Source organism: Zingiber officinale, chromosome 10B (genome assembly GCF_018446385.1).
Source record: "Zingiber officinale cultivar Zhangliang chromosome 10B, Zo_v1.1, whole genome shotgun sequence".
Classification (NCBI taxonomy): Eukaryota; Viridiplantae; Streptophyta; class Magnoliopsida; order Zingiberales; family Zingiberaceae; genus Zingiber; species Zingiber officinale.
Window position 1 is genome coordinate 40,061,120 of NC_056005.1, and position 10,289 is coordinate 40,071,408.

At 39.0% G+C, this 10,289-nt stretch overlaps 1 protein-coding gene across 1 annotated transcript; it reads right to left on the minus strand.

Annotated features, from left to right (window-relative positions):
- Positions 1-1,658: 1,658 nt before the first annotated feature.
- LOC122029100 (CBS domain-containing protein CBSX3, mitochondrial-like) lies at positions 1,659-3,022 on the minus strand. Its single transcript, XM_042588054.1, has 4 exons — positions 2,739-3,022; positions 2,570-2,651; positions 1,890-1,963; positions 1,659-1,769 (listed from the first exon to the last, which is right to left on the minus strand). Exons 1-4 carry the CDS (start codon positions 3,018-3,020, stop codon positions 1,659-1,661), a joined length of 549 nt encoding a protein of 182 aa, XP_042443988.1. The 5' UTR covers positions 3,021-3,022.
- Between the last annotated feature and the right edge of the window lie 7,267 nt (positions 3,023-10,289).

Sequence of the window (10,289 nt, forward strand, 5' to 3'; positions counted from 1 at the left end):
GCTTCACCATTAGCTTTGGCCGGCCCTAGCTTGGGCTCCAAGCTAGCTTGGTCGGCCACCTTAAGGTGGGTAGAAAAGTGGGTATAGGTGGGTATAATTCTCTGTATACAAGAGGCTATAATAGGGACCGAGAGGAGGAATTGGTTTTGGTCTCCCGATGAAATTAAGCATCCCATGTTCGCCCCAAACACATAACTTAATTTCACTACAACAAAAACATTAAAAGACAACGGTTAAAAACCGTTGTCGTAGGCCCTTTAAAACCGTTGTAATTGGCAGTTTTGTTAAAAGTGGGGGCTACGACAACGGTTTAAAACCGTTGTCGTAGAATGAAACGACAATAATTTTGCAACGGTTTAAAACCGTTGTCTTTGAATGAAAAGACAACGGTTTAAAACCGTTGTTGTTTAGAGCACTTTTAATAACGTTGTTGTCAGTTACAACAGTTTTTGGGGCTATGACAACGGTTTTTAACCGTTGTCTTTTAAGGTGATAGACAACAATAATAACGATTTTAAATCGTTGTCTTTTAAACTATTGTCTTTTAATACCAATATATCATATTTCAATATAAATATATAATAAAAGCTCATAATCACAAAAGAAAGAATATTCCCCATATCAATGTCATTCAAAATGTTACTTATACAAGAATTATAATCATAAAAGAAGAAACATGTCTCATATTCAAATAAAATTTATCCCAATACAAATAAACAAATAAACTCCATTTACAACTATTTCCTGTGGGGCAACTCCCTGAACGTTTGTGGGCTCATTTGTGGACTCTCTTCCCTCAACGTGTCGTTGAGTATGGCCAACTCCCTGAGCTGTTGCTTCTTGTAGTAGTCCATTGACTTGTCTTGCAAGATTTGGAGTTTGAATAGTGACTATGTTTCGATAATAACATTCGCGTCGACATCTTATACAACAATGAAGAGGATGCAACCTAGGTGAAAGTTTTTATTGCCACAGGCTTAAGAAGATCTTCAAGGGTGGCAACAACTTAGTTTAAGCGAGCATCAATTATGTCTGGTGTAAATTCTGCCTCCAATAGTATGTGCAGCGGTTCGTTTAAGTGTTCATATCCAGATTTATCCCATAAGCTTTCTTCCTGTTCAAAAAAAAGGAGGGAAAACTTGAGTATTAAGACAAGAAATAATGCACCTTAGCTTTTGAGTTGATAATAACAATCCATTAATTAGGACATATTATAGGATGCTAATATCAAAAATTACATAAGTTCTAAAATGCACGGTTAACTTAATGTCGGTGTAACTTGTACAAAGAACAACATACTCTAGCAGAAACAAGAGAAGAGAAACCCATATCACATTCAAAAACATGGATTATTTGGCTTCAAACATAAAGACAAAGATCTATTTTTTATGTAGGTAGGCCTTAAAAAGTTAATAGTGAGGATAATACATCAAGGTTTGGGAGATTGGAATATACTCATTTTTCATTAAAATAAATATTACATGATATCCACATACCATTATAGAATCCTTCACTGAACCTCGACCTCATATATAAACCCTGCATTGAGTTGAAGCTTCAACTCTTTTTAAGGAGTTCCCACGTGGTCCTAGTAAACAGCCAACAAAGTTGTACTGAAACGCATGAAACTAGCAGTTTAATACATGTTGAGAGATTAACTAGTTGAATTGATTTAGACAATCTATCGACAAAATCTTGCTAAAGAGACCTGTCATCAGTTGCATTGGCTGCAGAACCTTGGTATCTGGAATCACTGTGATCAGTTTATTCTGGATATAGGAAAAGAATCGGCATCAGATTGGAAGTAAAATAACAAAATCTTGAAATAATACTTCTACTCAATTCAAAATTTGCAGACATTGTCTGTACAACTTGAGATTGAAATTTACCTCTTCAGTCATGATGTCACCAACTTTAGTTGACTTGGAAGATCTTCCCTGTACAATCATTTTCCGGAGATAATATGAAGAAGAAGGAATCGTTAAGAACACAAGTAATTTGCACGACAAGTATAATTGCATAAAAGAACCATTATCAAAACTGGTTCTTAGTTTTCAAAAAAGATATTGAACAGAGGTGAAGACCAAATTTATCTGCTAATCAACTGCTCTTGTAGGATGTTAAAATTGTCTTAAACTTATTTCCCTAATGTCTTAAAGAGGTGAAGAACAAATCTGCTGCTTAGAGAGAACTGGCACACACATTGGACCATCACACAATTGATTTGCATCAAGTAAATGATTGTGTTTGAGACAATGTGATTATCAAAATGTCATGAAAATAACTTTCAGGATAATTAGATAATTTTTAACTTAATTGAAATTTAAAACTTCACATTGGCATACACTCAGTTGTAAAAAGATTGCTATAAAAATTGAAGCTGCCGAAGAACATCTGAAAATCATCTACCCAGTTGAATCTACTAGAGCAGCTATAGAATTGAGAAATTTACCAACTAATTGGAAAATATCTTATGATTTCACATAAATGTTTAGCTTTATCCATGCACCCATGAGCACATTTAATACCATTTCACAACCAACAAAAACAAACATGGACAACCAATTACCTCTCTCATTAACAATTCCAGCAATTGCCTTCTCTTCTCCGGGTCTTACCACCACTAAAGCTCCAACATTGTGTTGTGTCATCTAGAAACAGTAGAGCATAAGCCATCAGTTAAAACTATTTAAAGCTGGATGGTAATCCCAAACAAGATTTACATAATGGCCATTTACAAATTTGACAGCATCATAAACAGTGTCATCAGTTGTGCACCATAGCCAGGAACCATCAGCATTCTTCCCCTTAGTTGTAAGAGCATCCCGGATAGTCGTGCTTTCAAAACCATTCTCTTCCAACTGTGTAGGAGAAACTGACTCAAAACGTGAAAACACAGTAGGTAACATCGCTGGGTTCACACGCATGTGTCGGAGAACACCTCGCTTAAGGGCATTCCCGTGCAAACGGAGTGCTTGAATTGCTCCCTGCATGTTTCCTATCATCAACAATGGAGTCATTAAACTACTTGTCTGATAAACCCAATACATATAATCACTAAGCATCAACAAGTAGATTTGCCTTAAATAAATGGTTCTCAATTGTTAATAGACTGACATAATATACAATCCACAACATCACAGAAAACCCTCAACAAATTGTGCATGGAATCCATTTGTTCTAACCACTTATCCAAAAACAACTCTGAATTGTTAGAACAAAGAATCAATTTGTATTTATATTATTAACACTCCTTTTTATCGTCTCTTCATTGCGGGTGCGGTAATTGACTTGATTAAGACCGACCTCTCAACACATGAACTGATTGGTGAATTTGAACTCTGACCTCATGAGTGTCATTTATTGGAATTGACTATGTCTTATTAGGAAGTTCTTGATGTATATTGCACGTGGAGCATGATCACTCAGTTACATTTCTGTCACTTTCCCTCTCCCTCTTCCTCCTATCTTCTTGCCCAAGTAAGCCTAGACTTAAACTAAGCACAAAAGAAGACCTATACTGCTCATTTGGCCACACAAAACTATGCAGTATCGAGCACCTTGAACAAGAACTTATATTGCGTCAGTGATCAAATACTAGTTTTCTGAATTATTGATCATTGGATCTCTGATACTTACAATCTGAATCCTAGAAAAATTGTAACTAAACTGAACATAATCTAACTCCTATCGCAAATGCTTAATTAGAGTACCAAAACCTTGTACATAAAGGCATTTATCTCGCTCAGTTGCAAATATCCAACAAATAAAAACCTAAATGTCAAGGCTTCGTTACTCCAGCCATGAAATAAAACTCCCAAGTACTTGAAATTCAAAAACCAAGTTGACTACCAGCAGCTAAGATTGTGGAATTACTAACCGGGATCGCATTATTGATAGAAGTCCTCGAAATCTGCACAGGCGAATAACTAGGAAACAACAGAAGGTCAATGACAATAACATCGTTGAGAAAGGAAAAGAAGAAAGAAGCAGAGTGGAGTTACCGGTGGTGAGCGCCCTGATGATGGCGGCTTGCCAGCCCTTGATGTCGCGGAACACCTCCTCCACCAGGCGGGAGTTTTGGGCTGCCGATCCACAGTCCATCTCAGCGATCGAGGGGGCTCCTAATTGGTCATGGAGCTGAGAGTGTAGCAAAGAGAGAGAAGGGCGTCAAGATTCGTGAGCGAGGGGCAATTCGATCAAAAAGGGAAAACTAGATCTTTCTTTCAGATCTGAGTTTTACCGCCATCCATACCTAAAACCTCAGATCTACAAGAGGGAAAGAAGAAGGAGACTCACGAAGCTGGTCCTTGATGACGCCGGCAACGGAGTAGGGGAGGGGGTTGATCAGGGGAAGCAGATGGCGGCGGAAGGAGTCGCAGATTGTTGATGAAGGCCCCGAAGGGATCAAGTTTGGTTTCAGCGCCATGTCGCGCAGCCGTATGAGGAGAAAGATCGTATGAGGGGAGAGGTTTAGGGTTCGGGTAGGTTAAGGGGGGAAAATAGAGCGCCAAAAAATTTTCAGAGAGAGGGAAGCAAACCACTGCTACAACAAAAACAACGAAGGGGAAAAACGGCGAAAGAATAAAGTCAAAGACAATGGTTTATTAAAACTGTTGTCTTTGACCCCTAAAAAAGTGCTTAAAGACAACAATTTTAGAAAACTGTTGTAAAAGGTGTTGTTGACTTTACAAAAAGTCGCTCAACAACAATGGTTTTTATAAAACTATTATATTTTATTTTTTTCAGGCGCTCAAAGACAACGGTTTTGTCAAAAACCGTTGTCTTTTACCAAATTAACAACAATTCCTTCTAAAACCGTTGTCTTTATGGTGTTGTCTTTTAACAATTTTGTTGTAGTGTTTCACCAATAATAATTCATTCCACTAAAGAACTATTATTGAACTACCGCACCAATCCCAAATTACATTTTGGACTCCTTCTTATTACGAGTGTGTTAGTCTCCATGTGTTTAAGATAATGAATGTCTACTAATTAAATGAGTTACTGACAACTCACTTAATTAATATCTTACTCCAAGAATAGTACCACTCAACCTCATCGTCATGTCAGACTAAGTCCACCTGCAGGGTTTAACATAACAATCCTTATGAGCTCCTCTTGGGGTCATTCTCAACCTAGATTATTAGGGCACAGTTTCCTTCTATAATCAACAACACACACTATAAGTAATATCATTTCCCAACTTATCAGGCTTATTGATTTATCGAGCTAAATCTCACCCATTGATAAGTCAAAAAATAAATACTAAATATATGTGTTTGTTATTATATTAGGATTAAGAGCACACACTTCCATAATAACTAAGATCTAGTTCTTTTATCAAGTCAGTATAAAAAGAATTTACCTAAAATGGTCCTACTCAATACACTTGGAGTGTATCAGTGCAATTTATTAGTTAAGATAAACTGATACTTGATTACACTACGACTACTTCAACGGTTTATTCCTTTCCATTTTCGTCACGAGTAACTGTTTATAATTTATAAAGAACCAACAACATGATCTTCTGTGTGTGACACCACACACTATGTTGTCTACTATATAAATTAATTGAACAAATTACATTTAACAAATAAATGTAGATATTTGACCATTGTGATTCTTTATTTCTAAATAAATGTTTATACAAAAGCGAGGCTTTTAGTATACACTCTAACACTAGGAAGGGCACTTGATAGAGCCAGAACTCGCACTTGGAGAACTTTGCATACAACTGACTCTGCTGAAGAATCTGCAATACTGCCCTCAGATGTTTAACATGTTCTTCCTGAGTTCTGGAGTATATAAGGATATCGTCTATGAAGACAATTAAGAACTTGTCCAAATATGCTTTGAATACTCTGTTCATCAGATCCATAAACGTAGCAGGAGAGTTCGCCACTCCAAAAGGCATAACTACAAACTCATAGTGCCCATAGCTCGTTCAGAATGTCGTCTTCGGTACATCATCCACTTTCACTTTCACTTGATGATATTCGGATCACAAGTCTATCTTGGAAAAGACTGTGGCTCCCTTTAACTGATCAAATAGATCATCAATTCTCGGCAGGGGATACCTATTCTTGATTGTTACTTTGTTCAGCGCTCGGTAGTCCACACACATTCGCATAGACCCGTCCTTCTTCTTTACGAACAACACCAGTGCTCCCCATGGTGAGCGACTAGGGCAAATAAAACCCTTGTCAAGTAGCTCCTGTAGTTGTCCCTGAAGTTCTTTCAATTCTGCCGGAGCCATATGGTAGGGTGCCTTTGAGATTGGATGGGTTCAATCTCAAATTCAATTTCCCTATCCGGAGCTAAGAATGGCTACTCATCCGAAAACACTTCCGGTTAGTCACATACGACTCTAACTTCCTCTAGCTTTTGGTCTCTTTCTTGCTGGGTATTAATCACATGAGCTAGAAACCCGACACATCCATCGGCTAACATTTTCTGAGCTTTTATGGCCGATAAAAATTTCTGGATTCTCTTCTTTGATCCTCCGATGAACTCAAACTTAGACTCTACCTCGGGTTGGAATAGGACTCTTCGCTTATGGCACTCAATAGAAGCAACATACTTGCTCAGAAAGTCCATTCCAAAAATAACATCATAATCAGACATGTTCAGCATTATCATGTCATTGTACAGTTCTCTGTCTGAAATTTTGACTGGCACAGCACGTAGCCAATGCGTAGATGTCATTATCTCTCCTGAGGGTAACATCGTCAAGAATTGTCCACGTAGGACCTCCGGGGGTATACCTATTCTTTCAGCAAATGCTATGGAGACAAACGAAATAGCACAGTTGTATATTGACTAAAAATGCATATCTGACCTGTGACAACAGTGGAGGCATTTGCTACCTCTTCTCTGGTAAGGGAGAAAACTTGAGCATTTGTAGAACTTGGTGGAGCCTCCAGTCTGCCTTGGCTAATATGAGGACCCTCCAACACGGCCTGCATCTGGTGTAACTGTGCTTGCTTACCTCCATACTGAATAGGTTGTGCTAGAGGTAGGTTACTCTTGGTCGGGTAATACTTGACCATATGCCCCTCTTGACCACACGTATAACAGGCACTAGTGCCCTTGTGACAGATTCCAGGATGCATCTTTCCACACGTGGGGCAGGTAGCATACTTAGGCTGCTTGCTTAAGGATCTTCCCTTTTTAGTACTCCACTACTTTCTCTTAGAGCTCCCCTTCCAGGTTGAACCTTGGCTCTGGGGTTTTTGAGTGTCAGAACTCCCTTGAATTTTATTCTCAATCAGTACTGGCTTTTGCTGCTTGATGTTGTTCAGGTAATGCTCCATGATAATGGCACTACTAATCAGCTCTTTTGCAATCTGCGATCTATTAATTCCGCCAGCTACATTCAGAGCTATCTCTAGTCTCATCATCTTGAGCATTAGCCTTACCCTTTATTGTTTTGTGCTGACCAGCTCGAGACATAGGCAAGCTAGCCTATTGAATTTCTTCACGGCTTCGTCAACTGATAAACTTCCTTGTCGAATTTCCGTGAACTTGTCATAATGTTTGTTCGTGACTCGCATATGAAAGAACTCTTTGAAGAAATCAGACTCGAAGTCAGACCAGGTCATTTGATTCACTATTCTTTTTGCCTTCACCCATTCCCACCACATTCTTGCATCACCAGTGAGGCAGAAGGAAGTACACTTTATCTTTCTACCTCTGGCCAGTCCAATAGCTCCATTATGCTCTCTAGGGTTTTGAATCATGCTTGAGCATCCCATGGTTCGTTGGTGCCAGAGAAGTTCTCTGGTTTCAGCTTCTGTCACCGGATAAGGTATGCTTCCTGCCTCACTACCCTTGCAGGGGCTGCAGGTGTAACTGATGGAACCTCGATCGTAATTGGTGCCACCACATTGGCTTCCGGTGGGACTACATGAGAAGCTTGCTGGTTAGCAGTCGGGGTGGCTATAACCTGCTGCTGTTCTGCCAATTATCTCTATAGTTGAGTTACTACTTCTAAAAGGTTGGGCGGTGGTGTAGACTTATTCATCTATGGTTGAGGTTCATTAACTCTCGGCTATCTAGCCGGTCGTCCTCTGGCCATCTACATATTCATAAACCAACTAGTGAGACATACGTCAGCCCATCATCATTCTTATTTGCTGCCCTTAATACTTTCATGTATAAGCATGCTTAGTCTTACAACCAGTTCTTACTAATCATAACATAAATAGAATGCATAAAAGTTGAGAGAAGGTACTTTCTTACTTGGAAGCTGCAGGATCAATGCTTGATGTGTATGTGACAGAAGGGTGGAACTTGCTCTGATACCAAACTGTAAAGCCCGACCTTCCTACCCTTACCTATCCAGTCAGACATTACTCTTTTCATATCCAAATTTGACATTCTTACATATTATATACTATTTAGTCCAGAGATTTACTCTAAACTTGTTTCAACTGATAGGACGTGATTTGGAGCCAAGCAAAGCTAGAAGGGAGTCTAGAGCTTCTAGCGAGTATGGGCCGTGTAGCCCTGACCGGCCGTGTAGCCCTGACCGGCCGTGTAGCCTTGCCCGAGAAGGAGCAAGACATGGACATGTGGTGATGACCGGCCGTGTACCCTTGCCAAGGCCACAATTTGGCACAGCCGTGTGTGCCACACGGCCGTATAAGGTATTCCCGATTGGTGCAGGGCACTACCGTGTGAGGGTCACAGGGCCGTGTCCCCTTGGCCGAGAGGAAGAGGTGCACGACCGTGTGAATACACACGGTCGTGACCCCTTGGCCGAGAGGAAGAGGTGCACGACCGTGTGAATATACACGGTCGTGCCCCTTTGGCAGAGAGAAAGAGGTGCACGACCATGTGAATATACACGGCCGTGTCCCTTTAGCTGAGAGGATGAGGTGCACAGTCGTGTGAATATACACGGTCGTATCCCTTTGGCTGAGAGGAAGAGGTGTGTTAGGATGTATACTAAAAGCCTAGCTTTTTGTATGAACATTTATATTTTGAAATGAGAATCACTCTGGTCAAATATTGCATGTTAATGCAGTTGTCCATTTAATTTATATTGTAGATAACATGGTGTGTGGTGCCACACAGAAGATCATGTTATCAGTTCCTTATAAATTATAAATAGTAGCTCACAACCAAGATGGATTGGGACAAACCATTGGAATGGTTATAGTGTAATTTGGTATTAGTTTATCTTGACTATAAAATTACACTAGTACACTATGTGTATATTGACTAAGACCATTTGAGGTTATTTTTTTTATACTAACTGCATAAAAGAACAAAACCTCTGTTATTATGGATGTGCGTACTCTTAATCCCGATATAATAACAAACATATATACTTAGTATTTATTTCTTTAATTTATCAAAGGGTGAGATTAATTCAGTTAAATCAATAGGCCCGATAAGTTGGGAAATAATATTATTTATATGGTGTGTTGTTGATTATAAAAGGAAACTATGTCCTAGTAATCTAGGTTGATGATGTCCCCTTGAGGAGCTCATAAGGATTATCATGTAAACCCTGCAAGTGGACTTAGTTCGACATGATAATAAGGTTGAGTGGTACTACTCTTGGAGCTAGATGTTAATTAAGTGAGTTGTCAGTAACTCATTTAATTAACGGACATACGATATCTTAAACACAGGGAGACTAACACACTCATGATAAGTAGGAGCCCATATTGTAATATGAGATTGGTGTGGTAGTTCAATAATAACTCTTTAGTGGTATGAGTTATTATTGATGAACTTGAGTTGGGTGTTCGGGTCGAACACAGGAAGCTCAAGTCCATCAGGAAGTCAAAACTAATTCCTCCTCTCGGTCCCTGTTGTAGCCTCTATAAAGCCTTGCATTCACCCGTTTTTGTTTTGCTTCCTACCCCAGAAAGGGGCCGGCCACATCCTTGCTTGGTGCCCAAGCAAGGGGTCGGCCAAGCCTTGCTTCCTACCCAAGAAAGGGGTCGTCAAGCCTTGCTTGGTGCCCAAGCAAGGGGCCGTCCAAACCAAAAGAAAAGAAAAGAAAAAGAAAAAAAAGGGGGAAGATTTTTTCTCAACGGAATTAGAGATTTTTCTAAAAAGAATTACGTTAATTCTTTCTTAGAAATTTTCTAAAAAGAATTATATTAATTCTTTCTTAAGAAATTTTTTTAAAAAGAATTATGTTAATTCTTTCCTAGAGATTTTTCTAAAAAGAATTATGTTGATTCTTTCTTAGAAATTTTCTAAAAAGAATTATACTAATTCTTTCTTAATAAATTTTTCTAAAAAGAATTATGTTAATTCTTTTCTAG

What these genes read in the sequence shown, in the direction of transcription:
- LOC122029100 (XM_042588054.1), bottom strand. Translation starts at nt 3,020, where the DNA reads ATGACTCCATTGTTGATGATAGGAAACATGCAGGGAGCAATTCAAGCA. An exon ending in TTTATGATGCTGTCAAATTT is followed by an intron (nt 2,652 to 2,738) that starts GTAAATGGCCAT and finishes TACTGTTTCTAG; the next exon opens with ATGACACAACACAATGTTGG. An exon ending in TGGAATTGTTAATGAGAGAG is followed by an intron (nt 1,964 to 2,569) that starts GTAATTGGTTGT and finishes CTTCTTCTTCAT; the next exon opens with ATTATCTCCGGAAAATGATT.